This window comes from Lepidochelys olivacea, assembly GCF_965140295.1.
Source record: "Lepidochelys olivacea isolate rLepOli2 genome assembly, chromosome: 5".
Classification (NCBI taxonomy): domain Eukaryota; kingdom Metazoa; phylum Chordata; order Testudines; family Cheloniidae; genus Lepidochelys; species Lepidochelys olivacea.
The window spans coordinates 99,058,663-99,083,401 of record NC_140415.1 but is presented as its reverse complement, the minus strand read 5'-3'; the positions used below and the strand labels follow the sequence as shown (position 1 = coordinate 99,083,401).

The 24,739-nt window shown below is 39.4% G+C and overlaps 1 protein-coding gene across 2 annotated transcripts; it reads left to right on the top strand.

The window, feature by feature from the left end:
- The first annotated feature begins 91 nt into the window (after positions 1-91).
- On the top strand, positions 92-22,104 carry LOC311521084 (uncharacterized protein C9orf85 homolog). Of its 2 annotated transcripts, none has more exons than XR_014711779.1 (4): positions 92-243; positions 16,335-16,441; positions 17,859-17,921; positions 18,624-18,699. XR_014711779.1 is itself a non-coding variant. In XM_084629193.1 (4 exons), exons 1-4 carry the CDS (start codon positions 142-144, stop codon positions 18,814-18,816), a joined length of 516 nt encoding a protein of 171 aa, XP_084485319.1. In that variant the 5' UTR covers positions 92-141; the 3' UTR covers positions 18,817-22,104. The 2 variants fall into 2 exon arrangements, 1 of the variants encoding a protein (XP_084485319.1); XM_084629193.1 differs by having other exon boundaries at positions 17,808-17,921; positions 18,624-22,104.
- Positions 22,105-24,739: the final 2,635 nt, after the last annotated feature.

The following is a 24,739-nucleotide window of genomic DNA, read 5'->3' as shown; positions in this document are numbered from 1 at the left end:
GCCAATGGGAGAGCTCGATTGCCTTTGGCGCCGCAGCCAATCCGGTTACGAGGCCGGCAGTAGGGGGTGGGGCGAGAGGTTCCGGGTCAGGGGGCGGGCCAGGGAGCCACGTGCGGCAGCGGCGGCCCCAGGTGCGGGAGGATGAGTTCCCAGAGGGGGAACGTGGCCCGCTCGCGGCCCCAGAGACATCAGAACTCGCGAGTCTTCAAAAATGACAAGTATGACACAAGCGCCCAGCGCAAGGTACGGAGCGGCCGGGCCGCGCCGCGCCGCGCCGCGGGGGAGGCGCTGCTAGGGCCCCTGCGCCGAGGGCTTCCCCCGGCAGAGCGCTGAAGCGCCTCCGTGACCCCGGGCCGTCTGCAGAGCCAGCCCCTACGAGCGGGCCCGGCGGCGGGATGAGGCGCGCCCCGGTGTCGGGCGGGGCGGAAGTGGGGAACTTGAGCAGGGGTGCACGTGAGGTGCTGCGGCAAGCCCGTCACGTGCCCGTCCACTGGACCGTGCTGAGCAATCGTCGTTAACGTGCGATAAACAGCAGTTAAACCTCTAACCCGAGCACTGGCGATCGGGGAAGCGCTTGTTTGTGCTGGGCGGCTGGGGCGTGGGTGGGGCGCTGCTGGGAACCCCATAGCTGATAACTGTGGGTTGGGGGCCGAGGAGGTGGCGCGTTGTTTGTACAAGGGAGGTTTAGGGTTATGGGCAGCTGCCTGACAAGCTGAAATGACGAATAACTTCAACTGGCATCATTAAAAACCAGGCATGGGGCTGAACGCTCTCTCCAGCCCGCTAATAGGGGAGGGGATAGCTCCTGGTCTCCGCTTCAGCTGCTTTTGGCCTTCAGTTCTCAGCGTGTTGGCTCAGTATCAACCTGCCTAAACTGGAATGTAAAGGGGCCTTGTGTCAGCCTAGCTCACGCCAAAAATGTAGGGTTTGTGTAATAATACTGTTGTAGCTCAAGGTCTCAGCACTTTAGAAACATATGCTTTAATTTATTAACACCACCTCTGGAAGCTAGGTAGATATCCCCATTTTACAGATGGGAAACTTTGCCATTAGGTCATTCACTTGTTTGTTGCAGATGCAGACCAAAGTCTTTGAATGATTTCTGAACTTTATGAGAGGCTCTGGCCTACTTAAGTCGCATAAAACCATGCAAAAGTCACAGGTTTGCTTAATGCTGAACTGACAAACTTCTTGTTTGGGATTTACTTTCAGTTTTAGGATTAATTAAAAACAAAAACTCATGTACACGTGTCAGAGTAACAGCCGTGTTAGTTTGTATTCGCAAAAAGAAAAGGAGTACTTGTGGCACCTTAGAGACTAACCAATTTATTTGAGCATAAGCTTTCGTGAGCTACAGCTCACTTCATCGGATGAATACATGTGTGTACACCTCTGTAACAGAACACTGAATCAAACATTCAGATGGACCCTGATCATTATAACCTGACAGTTTCACATAGCTCTAGTTCACCACCCTGCGATAAATATTTAACTACTCATAACTAATTTCATTGACATTTATATAAAAACTGTTTCCTTATGATTTTTTGTAGTTACTGGTTATATACACATGTAACATTTCAATTGTTTGTAGTAATTTTTGAGTTGTGCAGCACTGAGCACCTTAATTAGGACTGTTTATTTTGATGATGATGTTGATCTTCTAGATAATGCATGGACTGAGAATCAACAATCTGAATTCTGGTCTGGACTGTTATTAAACTTGTTTGTGCCAGTGCATCACAACCAAAATATGCTGGCTCAAAAACAAAACTGGCTACTCTAATCTCTTTCTCTAAATCAGCAGTTCTCAAACTATGGGGTGGACCTCCCAAGAGAGGCGCAAACTGTGTGCTGTCTTTTTTTTTTAAAGAAAAAAACAGCTCTGGCTGTCAGCCCCAGGTGGTTGGGGCTTGTGCAGAAAATCTGTGCACACCTGGGAGGCAGGGATAAAGGGGACAGCTAGAGCCCTGCCACCTCAGGCTCTCCTCCCTCTCCCATTCCCTCACTGGGAGGTAGCCCGGCCTCAGGTTTTCCTTCCCCGCCCCCTCAATCCCTCACCTGGAGGCAGTGTGTCTCCAGCTGTTAGCTCCTTGGGTGGCAGCAGCAGCAGAGAAATAAGGATGGCAATAGGGTGCTAAGTTTGTGTGAAAAGTGATATTGACTCTTCACATTGCCACCCTTACTTCGATGCTGCTGCTGGCATGGCGCTGCCTTCAGAGCTGGGTGCCCAGCCAGCAGCCGCTGCTCTCTGCTCTGTCTTCAGATCTGGGTGGTGGTACTTGTGTGAGGAGAGGGGTGTAAATGACTACAGACACAAAGGGGAGGGTGGATGATCAAATAAGTTTGAGAACTACTGCTCTAAACTGAAGTTAATTAATATAGAGTTGTAAAAAAAAATCGTATTACTAATTTCGGGTGGCATTAAGAACAAAGGATTTATATTTCTTGTCAATATCTCAAGCCTACTTGAATGGATTTTGGAAAGGAAATAAGAAAAGGGAGATAATTAAATTAATACAAGGTGTTAGGTATAGTAGGTTGTAGGGAAAGCTCTGCAGGCAGTACAGGTGACTTTTCTGGGGCATCCAGCAGTTCTGACGATGATTGTTAGGAGCGTGGGGGGTGGTGGTGTCACTGCAGGAGTTGGGTGTACATTTTCCAGTTTGTCTAGGACACCAAAAATTCTAGAGAGCTAGACCTCAAGGAGTTCTGCACTAAACACAGTTTTAGGATCATTAGGAAAATTGTATTTGAATGTATGTCAAACATCTTTTTAATGTTTTCTAAAATTAAACTATATTTTATTAAAGTGGCAGATAAGTTACCCTTGTCACCAAAATCCCATGAACAAAGACTCATTCTTTCCAAAAACTTTTTAAAAAAGAAATTGGATTCATATTCCTGACCCATGCAACCTCTGAGCTGCTCCTTATTCATGACAGGTTTCAGAGTAACAGCCGTGTTAGTCTGTATTCGCAAAAAGAAAAGGAGTACTTGTGGCACCTTAGAGACTAACCAATTTATTAGAGCATAAGCTTTCGTGAGCTACAGCTCACTTCATCAGATGCATATCGTGGAAACTGCAGCAGACTTTATATATACAGAGAGAATATGAACCAATACCTCCTCCCACCCCACTGTCCTGCTGGTAATAGCTTATCTAAAGTGATCATCAGGTGGGCCATTTCCAGCACAAATCCAGGTTTTCTCACCCTCCACCCCCCCACACAAATTCACTCTCCTGCGGGTGAGAAAACCTGGATTTGTGCTGGAAATGGCCCACCTGATGATCACTTTAGATAAGCTATTACCAGCAGGACAGTGGGGTGGGAGGAGGTATTGGTTCATATTCTCTCTGTATATATAAAGTCTGCTGCAGTTTCCACGATATGCATCTGATGAAGTGAGCTGTAGCTCACGAAAGCTTATGCTCTAATAAATTGGTTAGTCTCTAAGGTGCCACAAGTACTCCTTTCCTTATTCATGTACATTTAGCCTATTATTATAGAACATTCACATATTGCAATAATGTATAGGCTCTAGAATTGCTTAAGTCTTCTGAATAAAGCACATTTTTCAGATCTGATTAATGTTCTGTTAATCATTTTTTGCTTTGTTTTAGTGACATAGGCCCCAATTAATTAATCTCACCTCATATGGCAGGCATTCCATACCCCTATTAATTTTTGTTGTCCTTTTCTGAACCTTTTCCAATTCCAGTATATCTTTTTTGAGATGGGGCACCCACATCTGCACACAGTATTCAAGATGTGGGCATACCATGGATTTATATAGAGGCAATATGATATTTTCTGTCTTATTATCTATCCCTTTCTTAATGATTCCCAAAATTCTGTTCACTTTTTTGACTGCTGCTGCATATTGAGTGGATATTTTCAGAGAACTTTCCACAATGACTCCAGTTCTCTTTCTTGAGTGGTAATTAATTTAGACCCCATCATTTTATATGTATGGTTGGGATAATGTTTTCCAATGTTCATTACTTTGGATTTATCAACATTGAATTTAATCTGCCATTTTGTTACCCAGTCATCCAGTTTTGAGAGATCCTTTTGTAGCTCTTTGCAGTGCCAACTTTCTTAAGTAGTTTTGTATCTGAAAATTTTGCCAGCTCACTGTTTACCCCTTTGTCCAGATCGTTTATGAATATATTATATAGGCCTGGTTCCACTACAGACCCCTGGGGGACACCACTATTTACCTCTCTCCATACTGAAAACTATTCATTTATTCCTACCCTTTGTGTCCTGTCTTTTAACCAATTACCAGTCTTATCTCATGACAGCTTACTTTGCTTAAGGGCCTTTGGTGAGGGACCTTGTCAAAAGCTTTCTGAAAATTGAAGTATACTGATGATTCTTTTCAGAGTAGCAGCTGTGTTAGTCTGTATCCGCAAAAAGCAAAGGAGTACTTGTGGCACCTTAGAGACTAACAAATATATTTGAGCATAAGCTTTCGTGAGCTACAGCTCACTTCATCGGATGCATCCGATGATTCTTTGAGACTCATCTCCAGCGAGGTTCAGATGACAGCAAGTCTGAGATGGGAACTTCCAGCTGTTACTTTGCCAACATGTAAATTTCTCGCTCACACTCGTTTTTCCTACAGAGAATGGCCTCTTAATCAGGTGATAGTCCACTTGATTATGACGACACCGGACTGGATAACAAAAGCCTGGAATGTAAAATGAAGTAAAGAGTAAGTCAAGCAGGGACAGTATAGACCATGCTGTCCAAGGATTGGTTCCTACACAGTGACCAACCCAAACCCAAAACATGTTATGCAATGTACAGTAAATGCAATGTAACATGTAAATGTATATAAAGGAAGAGTTTTGCTGTGTAACTTTAGATGAGTGATATGCCCCACACCCACCCATATTCTTTTTCCTACTAAAGAATGGCTTCTTAATCAGGTGATAGTTCACTTGATTATGTTGACCCCTGACTGAGGTGCTGGCTAGCCTTTTGTCTCTGGGGAACTGGTTTCAAGCGGTTTTCCTAGGCTTGGAACATGTCTTATACAGTGGAATTTCATAACTTTACATACAGTGTTGCCACGCATTTTACCAGGGCAATAATATTCAGTAGATTCTGAATTTTCAGATGATACCGCATAAGGCATACTTTGTACAACATTTATCAGAGTCTTGTAAAAAAAGGATGAAATTAAGGGTACGGCCTGTCACAGCAAGTAAATTGCTTGTTTGGATATTTATCCTTAGGTTAGCATGATTATTAAATAATAGTACAAATATCTAGATATTCAGGATGGGCACTCAAGAAAAATTTGAAGAAAAATAAATATTTTGGTTCTAGTTGCATTGAAGTCTACACTGACCTTTATTTTTTATGGTGCAGTCCTAATTATATAAAATGCAACCAATAACTGTCAGGAAGACCTTGAGAACTGCATCAAGCTATTTAAGGATATTTCACTGTGGGTAGAAATGAGGCAATATCAATACACCAAGTGGAGTTTGCCACTGTGTCACAATGTTCCTCTAACTTTTTACATCCATGTGTGGAATAAATTTTGTTATGTGCACCAATATGGGAGGTGATGCGGGGTGGGGCCGAGGGGTTCAGAGTGTGGGAGGGGGCTCAGGGCTGGGGCAGAGGGTTGTGGAGTGGGGGGTGAGGGCTCTGGAGCAGAGAATTAGGATGCGGGGCCTGAGGGTGGGGCTGGGAGTGGGGCTGGGAGTTTGGGGTGGAGGCTACCCTGGGGATGGGGGAGAAGCACCTCTCCCCACCTGTGCAGCCCTTGATAGCCTGCTGCGCAGTTCAGAGGGAATTTAGGTGTTAAGACTATCTAATCAGATTAGATAAGCAAATATAGTTCATTTGGGACCTCACAGTTTGAGCTAAAGTGCCTAATCAGAACCCCAAATGCAACTGCTCTGCATTGTACAGTTGTGTATTTAATATTTTGAAATATAAGGTCAGAACCTTTCTTTGTGAATTGCTTTGTATTTATATTCTGGAATTAGTATTTTTTTTTTCAAGATGGGATTAGGAAAAGTCTTCAACATACACAATCTTACGTGGTTTTTTTTTTTTTTGGATGGCCAGGTGGTTCATCTCTGGAGTTGACATTGCATCTATGCAAACAGTATTCTAGTGGTGTGGTTCCAAGGTTACAATATATGAAGCACAGAATTATGTCAGTCACACAAAATCAGACCACCTCATGCAAACATTGCTAGGACCTTTTGAAATATTGTATCTGTCCTTTAAATGCCTTAATGCTAGCTTGATAGAGATTTTATGAGCTGAGTTAATAAGTGTACTACATGTATTTGTGGCTAGATGACTTAATATTGATGACATGAATATTACTGAGGTCACCATTTCTAGAAACACATTTGACTTTATCGGAGTTTATGTGAATGTAATGTTCATTTAATATGTACTTACAAGTTTTTCCATAAAACTTGCAGATGTTAGACAATATATTTTAGGATACGTTTGTGAAAAATAGTGCAATTGGCATTAGCCGTTTAATGCCAGTTGTCCTTGGGTAGGAAGTGTGGCAGTGGGGAATGGAATGAGAAGTAGTAAACAAGGAAAATAGAGAAATACTGGGGGAAGTTATTGTTCTGGAGACAGCGACCCTTATCATTCACAGACCAGCAGGACTGCTGTCAGGAAAGCCAACCCGATTCCTGAAATGGCAAATGAGATGGCTGAAGGTTGAATCACTTGAGATCTGATAAGAGATTAAACAGGCAGACCCAGTTTGTCAGATTTATTTGAAAATTATTTAGATTCTATGCATCTTCTAGTAAATCTCCCCCAAATACTCAGGTATTTTCATAGGCCAGTTATTAACTAAACCTTTAGCCACTCTCAAAAAGTAACCATATCAAACCGAACTCACAGAAAACTGGTCTGTTTATTTGAGGTGTTTTAGTAGCATGAAAATCCGTCATTTAAACGTTTAAAGATTCAATATTCATTTTTTCAATCAATAGGGTATTATTTTCCTACCTATAAACTCCTCTCTCTTTAGTATAATACATATATATTTTCCATTGGGTGCTAAATAAGACCCCACCCCTTCAACTGGGTATCTGCCAGTGGGACCAGAAGTTTGCCTGCATTGATCCAGTTGCAGGATCAGGACGCAAATCTTGCCTGTCATTTTATAATTGAGCTCTCAATAGATGTGATCTGATTTGGTGTCCTTTATTTTCTGTTATTAGTACCTTAAATTGACATGGGACCAGTTTACACTTGGACATATTTCTTGAATTAATCTTGTTACTGATGTGGTGTAAGTTTATATTGCTATCAACATTTAATATCCAGGTGTGTATGAAAGGAAAGCTGCTGCTGTTTTATACTACGAAGTACTTTAGTTATGGCTAGCAAATGTACTATGAGACTCTGCCACTTATACACTACATAAATACTACAGTTCTTACTCAGAGTGTTACACATTCACATTCTTTGATTACATATTGAGAGTTTGTCACTGCTGTGCAATTTTTTGTTGTTGTGGACTGACTTTTTATCCTGAGTCTGCAGATTCTGTAGTGAAATTTTAGTGTGTATCTTTATTTATAGCTGTCTCATATTTTAATTATGAAGGGTAGGGCTGTTAGTTTGCCTTTTGTGAGTTTTACTAGAGGATGTTAGTTTGAAGTCATTGTTTATAGTGGCATAGGAGAGAGTGGCTTGGGAATAGGTTGTGGTCTCAGTTGTGATTATATCTACTTCTGTTCTGTATCATGGGAACCACTGCCAGATGTAAAAACAAAAGGTTAAACTGAATTTTGCATAGCAATGAGTACATTACCTTTCAGAACCCATACCTGACACGTCAAACAGCTACCTGAGATTAATGCACACTGACAATTTGTTCCTTGCTACTGCACCCAATCTCAGATCAGCATTTTGTAGTGCACTTCAAGAATGCCTGCCCCCAACAACTTTCAGTTCTACTCTTTAAGGAAGTTGCTCTTCATTCTAAAGTTTAAAAGGGTATCCCCAGAATATCTACTTGCTATAACTAATAAAATAGGGAGTGTACCCCAAAGAGAGCTATAATTTCATTGTCTCCACACTTTTTCCAAAGAGATGTGCCTGTATTAATCTACTCTTGCTCCTCCTCTTGATGTTTCTTCTCCCCTGCCCTTCATAATTTCCACATTGAGTCAATACTACTAGTGGGGGAAGGCTTTATCAAAAGATTGTTTTGTTTGGGTTTGAACACACTTATGGGTGTAATCAGTCTCATCACCTCTGCCAGAGCGTTCTTTAGCTGGTGACTACTACATTGCAAATGTTTCCTGCTCTGAGAAACTGACACGGACCAGTTAGCTACACTCACAGGGACACCACAACCTGTCTTTCTGGTTCATGAATGTGTATGAAGCCATTGGGAGTTTTAGTCCATTAATAATCTTATAGGCAGCCAGTGGAGCTTGTAAAGTACCGAACAACGTTCACTCCTGCCTTTGTTGATCAATAAACATAGTACACAAATTTGAATTGCATTCAACCCCCTGTTTTAATAGAATAACTGAGTTAAACAATTGAAAATGGAAGAAGTCATTCCATGCTCACTGCTTCTGCGCATTGATGAAGGCCAGCGTGAGTCTGAGGCTTCATGGTGCAGTGGTCAGATGCCCTCAGTTGACAGCAAGGTCACAGTTCTAGCATGGCTCTAGAATTTTTTGTTTTTAGCAGTATCACTTAGGTCTTCACCTGGGTTAGGTTTTTAGCTAAAAAAAGTCCCCTAAATAGAAAAAACTAAAAAAATCCCCATATTGCAGTCTAGATGTGTTTAAATAATAATAAAAACTCCAAAAAACCCTGCACTTGACAATGTGGTAATTTTTGGCTGGTTAAAATTCTTAAACCTTGACTGTAAACTAGGGCTTCTGACTTTTGGTTGTAGCTGATAAAAACCCTCCATACAAACAAAAAATTGGTGTTTATCCAATAAATACTGGAAATGGTTATGTGTAGACAAGCCCTAAGATGCAAGTGATGTGTAGAGTCACAACGTGGACTACAGAGATGTGATTTCTAAAGCACACTAAATGTGTTGAATATTAGTTAGTCCCTGTAGACCCTGCTGCTGCAAAGTAGAGATTCCCAAATGCACTTCAACATAGTGCTGTTTGAAACAGCAGTAATGTTAAAGGACACAAGAGTATATTACGAAGACATTACTCAATACAGTACATAAGTTCCAAAACCCTCTGATTTTTGGGCATCTACAGAAAACTTCAAAATTGCTAAAAAAAAATAACGCCCCAAAAGTGAAACTAACAAACCTCCAAAGCCAGAAGTCCTATAAATAACACATACAGTAGCTGGCAACTGCTCCCACATGTTTAGCTCTCTTGTGGTTCCACTCAACCCAGCCCTCTTACGGATTACTACATTTCACTTTGTCTGCTGCACAAACACAACAGGTTGGAATGGCATAGGAGATGCTGGCAAGGCATCAGAGGACAGGGGACAGACAGACTTACAAGCACAGGCAAGCTGCTATTCTCTTCCATTTCTGTATCGGATTTGAAATTGCCCTTTTGATTTTCAAAGCTTTGGATTGCTTCTGCCTTTCATGGACTGCAAATCCAGCTACACATCTGTGGGCTCACTTTGGTTTTATAATACAGGTCTCTTCTCTTTATTCATGTGTTTCACTATAGGTCTGGTAGGGGTTTCCACTTGTACTGCTCAGTCTGTTGAAAACGTTTTCCTGCCCCTATTCCAAACTACTTCTACTCTTTAAATCTGCTCTACTCAAAAAAAAAAAAAAAGTGGTATTGTGTTTTAGGGACCCAAGGTGATAAAATTACTTTCTTGTTTAGGCATCATGCATTTATTTCCATTGTATTTTATCATAAGTTGACTAAAAATATTTGAAAATTGTTAATGGTTATTAACAGTGGACAGTTTTCCTGAGGTTTTTTTTTTTTAGAAAGCTTTGAATGGAGTATCAAATGTCAGAGAAATCACACACATGTTGAATGCCAATCTTAAATCCAAAAGAAAAAGGAATCTTCAAATATAACTAAATATTAATTATGCCAGTGAAGATGAGATAATTAGACAAATGTTAATGATACTTTAGCTATTAAGAAATTGGACTAGTTCTTCAAATTGTAAAGTGATTTGCTGCAAAACAAAATTCAATTGTATTAAATTTATATTACCCTTTATTAAAGGTTCTCATGTGTACTGTTCATTTTAAATAAAAATCACTGGTACTACTCAGTGCATGTCTTTGTGGGAGAGGACCTTAGATGGGAGCTCTGTAGTTTCATATTATTCAAGCATATGTTGCTGGAAATGCAGAAGATTGGGCATATGAGGCATAGCTTTTTTTTGTCACCTGATCTTAACTTAAGGTGAACTTTGGAGTTTCAGTGTAAAAAGGAAAAGTTAAACTATGACTAATATGGGCAGGGCTGGGCACCCACTAATGAAGTGGAGGGATGGGGGAAGAGTTTATCTTTAACTGGTACGCCTGTGTTACTTGTATAAAACTAAATGTACTTCAGAAAAGAAAAAAATATATACAATACGCTGATTGCTTTCATTGCTGTATGCCAGTTGGTTTCTGCACGAACAGAGCTAATACAGGAAACCTGCTGCCAACAGGAAATGAGCATCATTCTTTTGTTTGGTAATTATAGTGTTCAGTGCTTTATGTCTCCATTAAAATGAACTCAGGGTTTCTCATAGCTTCACAAACAGGTATTTATCCATCAATTATGAATTATTTCCAACTAGTACTTGGAAAAGTATGTGTTCTTCAGCATTATTACATACATTGCAATTCTCTTGGGTATGGCCTTTTGCATTCCAAGTACATTACACATTGCTGAGCTGATCTTTGTCATCACTCCAGTAATAAATGTTTTTTTCCAGTACCAGTCACAGCGTATTATTGGAAATTAGTGAAGTATCTGTAAGAGAGGCCGACTCCTTGTTTAAAAGTACACTGCTTAACAATAATGAGCTTCCTTCAACTCAGAAGTGTAGTGTTGTACCTCCATAACATACTAAAAATGGTTAACGATACTAAAATGCTCTGCCAAATTTTGTGTACATGCTCCAAAGCATGAAGGCACTACAGCTTCTCAATGAAACGGTTGTAAATAAAAAAAAAAACATGGATTGAACAATAGTGTTTTTCCCTAATCTTCCTAGAAATGGCTGAACTCTTAGTTGAAACTTTTTCAAAACATTCTGCCTTAGGCAAACACTCAGCATGGAAAACAGACTCATCGGTTTGTTTGGCAAAGTTGGAAGCATCTGAAAGCTAGGTCTTATAATGTGAAGTTTTGGGCAAACTTGACCATAAGTGGCGCTGCCTGCGCTACTAATATAATTAGTTTAGAATAAAAACCCACTATATTTTGAGACCAAGTTTTTATGTTTACTGTACTAAGGTGGAAAGTTAATCGTAGAATGAAGATAGATAAACTGCTTTTCAGAAGTTTAAAAAGCCATTGTATATAATAGATACTTAAATACAAATATATTCCATGTTAAGAAAATAAGGGTTAGTTGCAGTTCCATTAAAGAGAATGGTGAAATGGATGTTGATTTAAGTTGAGCAGGATCAGGCCTGAAAAGCTTTAGTTAATCTAAACATGACAATTAGATGAATTGCTTAGATGTGTCCATTCTCCAATCATTTTATGCTGCAGTAGTTATTTGCATAATTTTAATTAAAACCTGTAGTATTTAAGTGTTTCTCATTTGCATAGGAACAATCCCTTCTAACTCCATGATATTATTGTCAGCTGTAATGGCAGATCCTGGGGGAAAGACTGAGTTTAAGAACTGCCCTTCATGTGAGACAAATGTCTGTAAGGCTACTATACATAATACCTTTGATGCATTGGTGAGGAGCATTTACTCACCAGATGTTCAGTCCGCCTGAAGTTCACCACTTGGGCGTGCGAGGATCACAAGTAACCTCCAGTCTGTGAAGATGTAAGAAACTTACAGCTTCCAGGGTGGAGTTGGAGTGGCTCCAGTCCCTTTAAGTCCTGTTTTGGAGCATGTTAAAATCCAGTTCAGAGAGGTTTTTTTTTGTTTTGAGGTGGTAGGGGGAGCATGGTCTGGGAAGCCAAGGATTTTTGGACTTGGTACAGAAAAGTTTTTCCATTTAAAAAAAAAATTTAAAAAAATTGAAAAGTAGAGGAAGAGGCATTGCCATCACTCCAAGTCCCCTTTTAAGAAGTTTAGAGGTAGCAATTCTAGAAGGGAATCAGCACTGAAGACTTGAGTGAATAGTTAGATATCATGGTTCAAAGTTTGTGTCTGGGGCAGCCTGAGACCAAGGAAAACAATGGATTAGATTTCATGGTGACTAAAAACATTAGCTTCTTGTCTACATTTGTTTAGATTACTTTTACTGCTGGTGGAGCTACCTCAGTCCAAAACAATCACCATGTATACAAATTTCCCAAAGTAAATAAGGCCTCAGGCAAAAGGAGGAGGAGATGAAGGTAAGGGTAGGGCCTCTAGGTCACATCTGTGATGTGTGGGAGAGCCAAGAATTGTACCCATCAGGAGGAGATATGAATAGTAATAAAATCGATTTTGGGTGTGGGGGTGTGCTCTCCAGTTGGTCAGTTGCAATGGAAGACTGAAGGGAAATAGCTGTCTGGGTCTTATTTCTCAACTTGTTTGCAGGACTGTGGGAAAAATTGTTACTAAAGAGGTAGGGGTTATTATAGTGTAGAATATTTGCAAAAATATTCAAAACTACTAAGTAAATTGATTGGGCTTAAAGCAGGTAGGAAGGAAGGTAAGCTTCTTGTATTCAGGTAGAATAAAAATGGCTAAGGAGGTCAGAGAACTTAGAGTTGGTATTCCTGAAAGTGTGACGATTCAGTAGATAAAATGGACATGCACTCATCCTGAGGCTTATTAAAAGATCGAACAACCTATACTAAGGAAACTACTACTTTGCACTCTTAACGAGGACATCTATCTTAAATAGGTAGGTATGGAAGATTAAATTATGAGTGTTAGAATACACAACTTACTCTACATATTTAATATTTTAACCCCACAGGTAAGGTGACTCATTACAACTTGTGCAACCTTACTTCAGTCCCACCTTGTGCATATGCATTATGATACATGATATCTAGGTACTAGGGTTGCCAGTTTTGGTTGGACATATTCCTAGAGGTTTCATCACATGATTAATCTTTAATTAAAGATTAATCTTCAATTCCTGGAGACTCCAGGACAATCCTGGACCGTTGGCAACCATACTAGTTACAGGATACTGTTTTTTCACAGAACCCTTGCCTTGCTCAGTGTGCAGGATGGACTGTGCTTTTGGGTTGAAGCAGAATTGTGTAGTAAAGGAGGCAGTTGTCTGTAAGAACCACGTCATGGTGCAGAAGTTGAAAGATATGAGAATAAGGTAGTGAAATGTCAGAAAAGGATAGTCTCATGCTTAAGGCAGTTAAACGTTGCCCTGGAGCACTGGATTTTATCCCTGAGTCTATCACAGAGTTCCTTTAGGATGCTTGGCAAATCATTTAAACTGAACTTTTCAGTTGGCCACAAATTGTATGTTACTCACTTTCTGGGTCACCTTGAGACATCTGGGGACAGATATACAGAAGTGGTGAGTTCTCACAATCATAGCTGGAGTCTGGCTTTGAACATATTAGAGTGCTATAAAAATGTTAAGTATGCTGGAAAAAAAATCAGCCCATTGCCATCTTCAAATTAGACACCCCATCCCACCCTCCAAAAAAACAGTGGACTCTTGACTACTTTTGCCTTACTCTGCCTCAGTTCCCCAGCTATAAAAAGAATAATCCCAGTTACTTACCAGTGGGGTGTTGTGAAGATGAATTACTTTTTGTGATGCACTCAGCTACTATGTGGGACTGCCACAGAAAACTTCAATGAGGAAATTAAAGACTTTGTATTAAGGATAAGGTGGCTGGCATACATTAAGACCTACCCAGGGGCCACACATTTTATGTGAAGGATTTAAGGGGATGGGGAGTTGAATGACTATCCATTCACTGAATGAGGCAGCAGGTCCCATGGGAAAAAAGTGTCATTTAAGGACTGGATCAAAATGCATATGCACAGGCAATCTTAATTAGGGCATTTGCTAACTTTTGAGTGCTTGACATTGTAATATTAAAATGTAGAATTTGTTGGTGGTTTGAAAGAAGAAGTATACAAAATGTTAAATTGTGTAGTCCTAGAGTAGCTATTCTGATGACAGGCACTATAGCTAATATAATGGAACTTAATAGCTACTTATTTTATATTGTGGCTATTACCAGGACAGCTACTCTAGGCCTACCTCATTTTAAAAATCATTACATGTGCATACACAGTTAGTGTTGTGAATTAACATAAATGGAGAAAAGGCATGTATACCTTGTGACTACTGGGATGAAACCAAGAGGCTAAATTGTATAAGTCTGTCACTTATGCCCATCTTTCCATTTTATAATGGTAACATCTTGGAACATAGAGACCCTGAAGTACCCAATTTTTACTTTAAAAACCCCAAAACAAGACAACCCCAAAACCTTAAAATAGGCAGAGGACGCAGGGAGATTGGGGAACAATTACTACATCTGAATTGCTTTATGAAATACTACTATTGCAAGAAATTCTTCAACATAGCATACCGCTTTTTATAACCTCACGTTTTTGGCATGATATACATTTATGTGAGAGAACAGTCATTTACACGCTCTGTCTAAAGTAGGGCAGTTTTGGTGGGGCGGGGGCACACAATCGGTCTGGGGCTTCTTGGCACTATCACAGTAGAAACAACAATAGGATCCTTTTCACTCTGTTGGCGGAGGATGTGAAGAGTGAGAACTCTGCTCTAAGCTCTACTAGTGTGCTCTATGAAATAGAAGCAGGTAGAAAGAAAGGAGCCCAGGCTAGAGATACTGTTCCATAGCTCCACTGGGCAGACTGCTAGTGTGCTCTTCTGTTCCATCATGAGTAGATGCTTCTGAACTGTAATATTTAGAGGTGGTTCAATAGTCAATTGACTTTGTTGCCATTATTTCCAGTTTAATATAATTGAATATAGCAATTGTCATTTAAATGGTTGCCATTGTCTCCTTTTGAAGCTGCTTACAGCAAACGTATGAAAACTATTCAAAAGCATAAGTGTTCAGTATTCTGAAAAAAACCTTAAATTTTTCATTGTTTTCTTCATATAGCTTGTAGCATTCATGGCTAATATAATTATCCACTCAAATATTTCAAACATGATATCTTACTCTTGTGTTTAGAAATAGTATTGACACTTTATTGAACATAAAAGATAAGAAAATCTGTGGTCAGTCTTTCATGGAGACTGGCTTCTATAATGAAACCGCTCATGAACAAGAAATAAGTAGCATACTTCTGTGTAATACCCATTATTCAGTCTCTCCATTTAAAAATATTAACAGATTTGATTTCTCAGTTCAGTTCTTAGTGGATTGATGTCATTACCAGAATTAATGTCATTGACAGTCCAAGGTGAAGGAATGAATATAAAGAATGTGCCTGATTCAGTCTAAGAAAGGGGAGCTGTTTAAGGAAGCCAAGGTTTCCTATGCCCTGGATAATTACTTTCTAGGGCAACCAGTGTTGTTTCATGTGTACTGTATTCTCACCTAATTCAGTGAATAGGACAACTTTCTTTTGCAACATGTACCTATACTAAGCTTTCCCTTATCATGGAAACACTTCTCTAGTTCAACTGATTCATTCCTTCTTAAAAATGAAATTAAATGTGGAAGGAAAGCAGAAGGAACTCTTTATAGGAATGAAGTTCATAATATGGAAGACGTGTCCTCCTGATGGTATAAGATGTGGCACTTCCATTTCCTCTGTGCTTTTAGAAAAAAGTTTGAAAAAACTTAATATACATTATCATTGCTAAAGCCTAATATAGTGTAAATTATAGGTATTAAACTTGTAACGGTCTTCAGTGAGCAAAGCTGGTCTCTCAAAATCCATTTCTGTACCAAACACATGCATTTTACTCTGAATGGAAGTACTCTGGCAACATTTAGCTTTACTGATTTTTAGGAATGCTTGGAAGTGTTCAGTCTCTTTATTACTAACATAAGAACAGGTAAATAGATGAACTCCTTGTTCTTGCACTGCCATTAGAATACATCTTCCCCCAGTACTGTAGCTGCAGGATATCAAAAGATGATGGGTGGAATTACTTCATAAGAGGCTTTTTTTTTTTTTTAAACTAAACTGATGAATAGTTGCTAATTGGTTGGTTTATAAAAGACGACACTTCAAGCACAACTTTTTTTTTTTTAGAAAATTAATGCAAAGCTTCATGATGGAGTGTGTCAGCACTGTAAGGAGGTCTTGGAGTGGCGTGTAAAATTCAGCAAATACAAACCACTATCAAAACCGAAGAAATGGTGAGTCAACAATTACTTCACAGCTAATCACTGTATAATTTGTACACCTCTTTTGGGGGGTGTATTACCATTTTTGGAAATTTCATTTTCGTGTGTAGAAGAGATATAATCCATATTGTATTGAGCTCTAAATTCAGTAGTCTGAAGTTCTAGGAAAGCTTATAATGTTTTTACTTTTTTAAAAAAAATTTTAAAAGTGTGTTCTCTTAAAAATGCAAACCATTGGGTGTCTTTTTTTTTTAACTACATATATAGCACCTTTCATTAAAATACCTAAACAGCCTTACGCATCATAGTGCTTGTGAGGGACCTAATTATCCTAATCCTCTAAATAGACAAACCTGAGGCACAGAAACATAAGTGATTGTCCCAAGATTGCAAAGTCAGTCAGGGACAGGGAAACATCTCTGTTTTTCCAGTACACAAGATAAACTGGGGGGAAAGGGGTGGAATTTTTAACCAAATGAATTTATTTTTTCAATCTTGGACCCTATCAAACCTCATTCAGTACCACCAAATGAATAGGCATCTGACCGCTATTGGACAGGGGCCTAAAGAAACCCTTTTAGGGCTTAATTCCACTTTTTTAATGCAGGCAGAACTTTTGTTTGTAATCAGGCTTTAAAATAAAGTGTTTTGTTTCATAGGAATATATTGTATAAAATACAAATGGCCTCTATGCAGGTGACAAACCGTTTTCACTAGTAGATTTTTCTAGTCATTCATGGAGATGGAAGACCATTAAATCAACTTTATTTTCAAAAATTCTCTTCAGTAACTGAGATAGAATAGATGGTTCTGGCATTTATCAGATCTTCGTTATTCTCAACATATACAAATAAAGGCTGCCACTATTACAAACTGCTCCTTATAAATGGATGTCACTGAAGCTCTGTGAGGGTGCAGAGCTCAGCCTATGTAGATCTAATTGCAGGATCAGGCCAAAATATATAATTTTAGCTAATAGAATGCTTACTGATGTGCAGGTCACATTAAACAGATTAAAAGAAAAAGGAATGTTTTAAGAATATTTTTGGTGGAGTTGCACTGATGTGTGTTATTATGGGGGAACATTTAAGATTACAGTAACTAAATTCAGTTAAAACAAATTCTTTTGTTTTAATTTTCCAAAACTGACATTTAAAAGGTTAGAGAAATATGATAGTAGAGTCAATTAGTTAACATATTTCTTTAATATTACATATGAGATTGGCATATACATAGGACTTTATTATTATAGAAAGTAGTCTTCTCCCACTTTGGGGTCTATGAAACAATTAGACTTGTTATTGGAAAGTTTTAAGAATTAATTGAATATTCCAATTTGCTAACTAGCCAATCATTCTAATATTTTCCTTCTTAATAGCGTGAAGTGCCTCCAAAAGACTGTAAAGGATTCTTACCATATTATTTGCAGATCCTGTGCTTGTGAATTAGAAGTGTGTGCTAAATGTGGAAAGAAAGAAGAAATTGTAGTTCCGTAAGTACTTCTCAGAAAGTTTGATTACATACCTGCACTAGTTGTATCTCATGCATTCTTTTAACAAAATAGGTTTGGAAATTTTCATTGTTCTGTTGTATTTCAGGGCACATTTCCTTATGTTAGTATGCTCCTTAAGTAATCGGGACAGGATTCAGTAGAAGACAGCAACCTCAGTCCTACAGAAATCAGGGGTGAAACTCCCATTGTCATTAGTGGGAATGAGATCAGACCCAATAAGACTTTATTTTAAGTTGCAAAGGGTAATTGCATATACTTTGGAACTAAGCCCTCTAAAATGGACTAAAGTTAATTACCATAAAATATGCACAAGCTAATTTACTGTTTGAATTTAATTTGTCATCTGATTATTCAGTATTACAGTAAGCAGAAAAAAGAAACCAAACAAGGGTTGATAGAGAGCATAGCAACTATGCTATTTAGTGTTTTTATTGCTCGGGCCAGCAGTTTCCCTTTACTGAGCATCATGTATTAATTTGCTGGTATGTGGCTTATGGCAAACAACAGTTGATTAGATAGATAGAAGATAGATGGATAGATCTGTCGTCCCCGTGTTCCCCCCCCATAGAGTGGTTTTATTTTTATTAAAACCACAAAACCAAAAGTTCCCCCTGCTCCACTCCCAGTTTAATAATTAGATCCTGAAAGTCTGTCAAATAAGACTTCTGTGTTTCCTTTTAGGATCAGTAAAGGACCAGAGAAGACGGAGAATGAGACTACTGGAAATTGCCAAAGAAAGCTCCGTAGAAGAGATGAGTCAGAGGAAAGTGATGAACTGGATTTTGATATTGACTTAGATGGCATGGATGATAAGAATCCTGACATGCTCGAGGAACATTTTAAAAATATGAAGTTTGAAAGGACAGACGTCTGAAACTGTTCCTGTAGAATCTTATATGAAAGGCTAAAGTTCTAGTCAGGAGACTGTACAACTGAAGAAAAAAGTCAAAGTGATACCTACCTAGTATTTCCACGAGGACAGTTCAGTCTGACATTTGAGTGCTTGACACACTGCTAATATAAATGTTCCATTTTATATTTGAATTTTATCACAAATCTTTATGCAAGAGTGGGATTCCGCAAGAAAAAATTGTCAATTTCTGGTATGCAGGGAGTTATGGAGCCTTTCCACTTCCAGGTCACTGGTTTTAAAAATCATCCTGATCGGAAATGCCTGTCATGTGGTGACTATTCTGTTGTTTGTGCAAAGTGAGTTACAGATCTCAGGCCAAAGTATTATGGACAAATGGCCCTAGCACAGGAAGGAAAGGTAAACTGTCAAAAATAGTGCTAATGAATGAGTCTAGAGACTAAGCTACTTTCTTAGTCATGTTAATATGCTCCAGAACAGGGTTCTGTGGACTACTACCACTACCCCCACACTTGCTGCTCATCTCTTGTGCGTAAATAGAGGATCTGTATGCTGTTCGGGTACCTCTCGTAAGCAATAGTACTTCAACTGAAGTCGTGTCATTAACATTTAAAATGTTAAGGGACAAGTTTGTATCTTTAGAAGATTCTCGGTGTGTAAAGACCACAGGCCTATTGTTTTTGGTTAGGGTATAGTTTCACACAACTGATTTTTCCTTTGAGCTGTATTTCTAATTCAGTTTGCGTTATGATTTGAGAAATAAATAAATAGTGTCCTCTAGTGACAGTCACATATAACTGCATTTATTTTTCAGCTGCACTATTGCCAGGTTTGAACTCTAATCTAGTTCACGCGTGTGTTTTTGTAGGAACAGCCTTTCTGAAATTAAAGCAAATCAGTTTTCTACATTATGGAGAAATAACTAACTATAAAATATGGACTAGAACATCTTAATGGGGAATGCTTAACTAAATGTATTGGACTAGAATAACCCTTTTATTACTTGAATTCAGTAGCACCTCTTGGTTGTGTGCTTTGCACCCGGAAATACTGCTGGAATTAGCAAGTGTTTCATCTGCTATGGCAATAGATTCCAAGGCCAGAAGGGACAAAGTATTAACCACAATTTTTACACTAGAGAGCATTTAAATTAACCACATATGGCTCATTATAGAATTGCCCAGTTCTAAGGGACCTTGCTCAGTGTACACAACTGACCTACCAAACAAAGTGCCATCCCAGATGCCCTGTCCGATTATAGTAGCAGTGAGCCAGAGGTTGAACTTCCTCACACCCCACTTGGAAAGTTAAGAGGTGGAGCCCAAAGCATGTGTGGTTTTTTTAGCCCACGTAAGGCAACAAGGGCTGGCTCCCAGTAGGTGGGAACTACTACCATGGATTTTTTTTTAGCCAAGCAATTGCCATAGAATCTAAATTGTAAAAGAAATTGCATGCAGGCTGCCAGGGAGCGCTGAGCATAGAAAGGGCAAAAAATGAGGAATAAAGAGCAGCAGCATTCAGAACCAACCTATTCTGTGTGGCCAACCACATTATATTGTATGGAAACATTTCCCAGCCTTGTAGAAGATTCTCTTCCCTAACTTGAAGATTCTGTTTAAACAATAGTTTAAATTTGCATTTAAACACAAGTAAGAGAGGAAGTAGTAGTATAAAGAGGGAAATGCTTTTAAAAGCTCTGAGTGCTTTGGAGACTGCATTGTCCTCCTCAGTAGGGAAGTGAGACTTACTGGATTGGATAGTAACTTCTGGCGAGCTAGTCAGTGTGGCCATGACACCTTCTGGTGGGGGGGTTGGGAGGGGGGGCAGAAATGAGAAGACAGTAAAAGCAGGTATTTTATTTGGCTCTATAAACAGAAAGTAGATAGTCCCTCCATACCTGTGCTGGAGTCAGAAGACAGGATACTGGACACTAAAGCATATATGTGGGGTGTTGGTAAGGAGTAGGTTATTGTAGTTCTTACCCAGTTTTGATGCAGAAACTAATTGCAAAACTTGTAATTATTAAATTGGAGAAGGAGATGAGCTTTTTTGTTATACATGGAACTCCACACTGGATTCCAAAAAATGTTTTGAGGAAAGTAGGAGAATTGCATGGAAAAGGAGAAAAGTTGGGAGAGGCATAAAAAGACTTCCATGCAAGGAGAGGTTGAAAGGATTAGGGGATGATAGATATCCCAGTGCAAAAATGACAAGGGGTTTGGAGAAGGTAAAATAGGTGCTCCTTCATAACACAAGTCTGACAGTCCCAGGCAAAATAATGGAATGGCTCATGTGGCACTGTTAAAGAAGGGTAATATAATTAATGTCAATCAACATGGGTTTGTGGGAAATAGTTCTTGTAATCTCATGCAAAAAAAAAGAGAGGATTCAAAGAAAAGCCAGGAGAATGATTAAAGGATTGGAAGATATGCTCTCTCATGAGTGAGCTCCTTGAGTCTATTTAGCTTGTCATTCCCATAACTGTTTGCTAAGATCCCTATGAAGGTACTTACAGAGTGAACAGAATTTTGATGAAGGGTCTTCAAACTATCAGAGATAATATAGTCCAGGGGCTGGAAGTTGAAGCTAGACAGACAAATTTTAGACTGGAAATAAGGTGCAGAATTTTAACAGTAAGGGTAATTAACCATTGCAGCAACTTGCAAAGGGTTGTGATGGATTCTCCATCATTCAGAATTCTTAAAATCAAGACTCCTGAAGATGCGCTTACCTGAATCATACCTATTGAACTTGAAGCAGGAAACTCCTATGGCCTGTGTTGTGCAGGAGGAGAGACTAGGCTATCATTTCTGGTGTTAAAGTCTGATACTAGCCACTCAGAATACAAGACTAGATGAATGTCTGGTCTGTTCCAGTAAGATAGTTCCTGTCTTACCTAGTATTCCTGCAAATATGCATATACTGTTTCTTGATGGTTTTATATAGATATGTACGGGGGTTTAAACTTTGTCTTGACCACAGAGGAAATACTTTGATGCTGGACAATTTTTTTTTGTTGCACTTTGCACAAGCACCACTGCTAACAATCACAAGACTGATTGCCTCATGCAAAAGATCACTTGGGGCCTGATCCTGAGTTGTGCTGAATTCAGGAGCCAGGCTCATTTGATGGTTAGCATCAGGTTTGGATAAAGTAGTGTGAGAATTAATCATACACTCTGACTTCATAACTCCAGCAGCTGGAGTTATGAAGATGCCCTGTAATTAATTTGTCTGCAGTAAAAAAAACATGTTTTTAAACGCAGCTACATAAAGTTGTCTTTAAAAGGATATTCTGTAGTGTGTGTGTTGCATTTGAAAATCTGGAGATCGTAATTGCATGTTTTGACATGACTAACTCCCATTTACTTTACATTCTTATAGCAGGAGAAAAAGAAATCTTAAGCATCTAGGACAGTAAAATATGAGGTATTTGCTGGGGTTAAACTTAAGAGTGCCTGTTTCAGATACATGTGAAGTATGAGCTCTTTTCTGAATTTAGTCAAGAACACTAGTGTAATAGGCAACTCCGCTGACGTGAATGGAATTACTTCTAGTGGTCTCACACTGGTATGAGCTGAATCAGGCCCTGTGGAAGAGGTTTTAAGTCAGAACTCAGTCTAGGGGATGAAGGGCTAAGACAGCTTTAAGCCACTTTGCACCCTCTGAACCTGGGCTTCTTCTAGAGCTGGAGAGACCGAGGGCCTGCCTAAATTATGCTGGGAGCGTCTAAGATACAGCAGCCTTCTTAGGCCTTCTGGATTGCAGACTGGGATGTGTGTTACACTACATAAGGAGTGTATACACTCCTTAGGTGTCCCTCTGCCACTCTGGCATGCCCCCTATACCAGGTGTATTATGGAAGTCTTATGGCTGTCTTTCACAATGCACACACTAGGGGGATATTCCCTATAGTTTTTAAGGGCCCTTTATTCTGCTCTGACCCATTTACCCAGCATAAAAAGAGAACAGACTGAGTGTGAGAATCTTTCACTGAACTTCATATACATAGTGGGCGAGTAACAGAACATGAAGCTGTATCTACTGTCAGTAACCTTTTTAAAGAAAAAAAAAAAAACCACACAGTTTGAAAATGTGTTTCAAAGCCAAGGCACTAATACTTACTTTATTTTCTGTTCCACTAGAGCTCTTTCATGTAATGGTTTTACAAATAAACTACAAACTCTGTAGTTTAAGAAAAATATTCAGCACACAGTGATATTCGAAGACTGTGTGGCAGAAGTGGAAAACAGATTTGAAACTTTTGATGTACAGTCTAATGGGAAATGAGTAGATGGTGTTTGAAGTCTGGGCTATAGGTCAAACCACACTGTTGTCAGAGGACGTCCCTCCATTGACAGCACTGACGTCTGCTTCAGTATGACACTGCCTTCCTTCCTGCTCACTGACGGCAATACAGGTATAGAGAAAACAAGGATTTGAAAACCCCCTAGTTTTCATAGGTAATTTGGAATTAATTACAGAATAGGGTTTTTTGAAATGGAAACAAGGAAGTTCATTGGATATGAAATTCACTCAGGAGAGTGATTTAAGTATGACAAAACATCCTTTCAATAGGCAACAGTATTGTTGGGAAAAAACTCACTAATGGTCTGGCCCTTTAGCCTAAGGTGAGAGGAAATCCTGAAGTTGTAGGAAAGTACGTCATGGAACTGGCAGTCTCCACAAGATTGAGAATTAGTGGAAGGTTTCTGCTCTTGTGGTGACAGCCTATCAATGCTGGGGACAAGCCCCAGTGAGCCGATGGGTGATGGACAGGGCAAAACAAGAATACAAAAAAAAAAGAGGACTTGTTCTTTAGTTCTACTTCTTTCAAACATTTAACTGATTTATGGTTGGGAAGCTACATTTGACTCTCACCTAGGCCATACCATCTGACATACATTGTTACACTGAGGCCTTTTTTACACCATTGCCAGCACTGATTTCATTGCACTAGTGTTGAAAGTGTGGGGAGTGTTGCTATTTAGACAGCTTTGGCAACCATTTTCCATGCCTTGTTGATTAGACTTGCCTAGAATGGGGGTTTATTGATAATGGTGTGAAAACTGCCACAACCAAAGCTATCATGCTTCAGTTCCCAAAATTGCTATCCACAGTATAAAAATTCCTTATGGTAGACATGATCTGAAAAGTTACCACTTCACTCTAGGTGAGACTAACAGGATAGATACATTTACATCAAAATCATCATTTCAAAATCTTGTAAAGAAAAAGTAAACCAGACTAATTGCCATGTTAGTCTAGACTGAAGTATGAATTGAGTACATTGAAGCAAGAGTCTCTAAAAATGCAGTTTTCCTAGGAGTTGGATTCTTTGTAAAGAAATTGTTTAGTTGAAGGGAGGGAGGCAGGCAACTGGTTATACCTGGATATTTCCAGGTATAACACACCATTATGGGGCTCCAAGTAAATTTAGACAAGGATGCAAAGAAGGGGAGAAATACACTCTCCTCTTTGAAGTGTAAGTCTTGTGCAAGACCTCTGAAGTGACCAGATTAGGATTACAAAAGAAGGGACAGTCTTCAGATTTTTTCTATGGCAGTTGTGTCTAGGTACCTACACGTGGAGATAATTTTGTGATGGCAGCTATGCCTCACATTAATTTATACTCATGTCACTGATCCATAAGATCTGTGCCACACTACATTTTAAGTAGTCCCTTGGAGGAACCTCTTCTGTGTAACAGACTCCCCCAGGGTTGGCCATGTGGCCTCAATGGCTCCAAGACAGCCTCTGGGCACCAGCACTGCTGTTTCACACAGTGAGCTCTGTCCAGTGGTTCTGCTGAGCTAGACTCCTGGTCAGAGACTTTTGCCCTTTTCAGGGGCCAGTGCATCTCACTAAGTATTTGTAGTGAGATCAGGCAGCCTTCTCAAGACATAAGAATGGCTATACTGGGTCA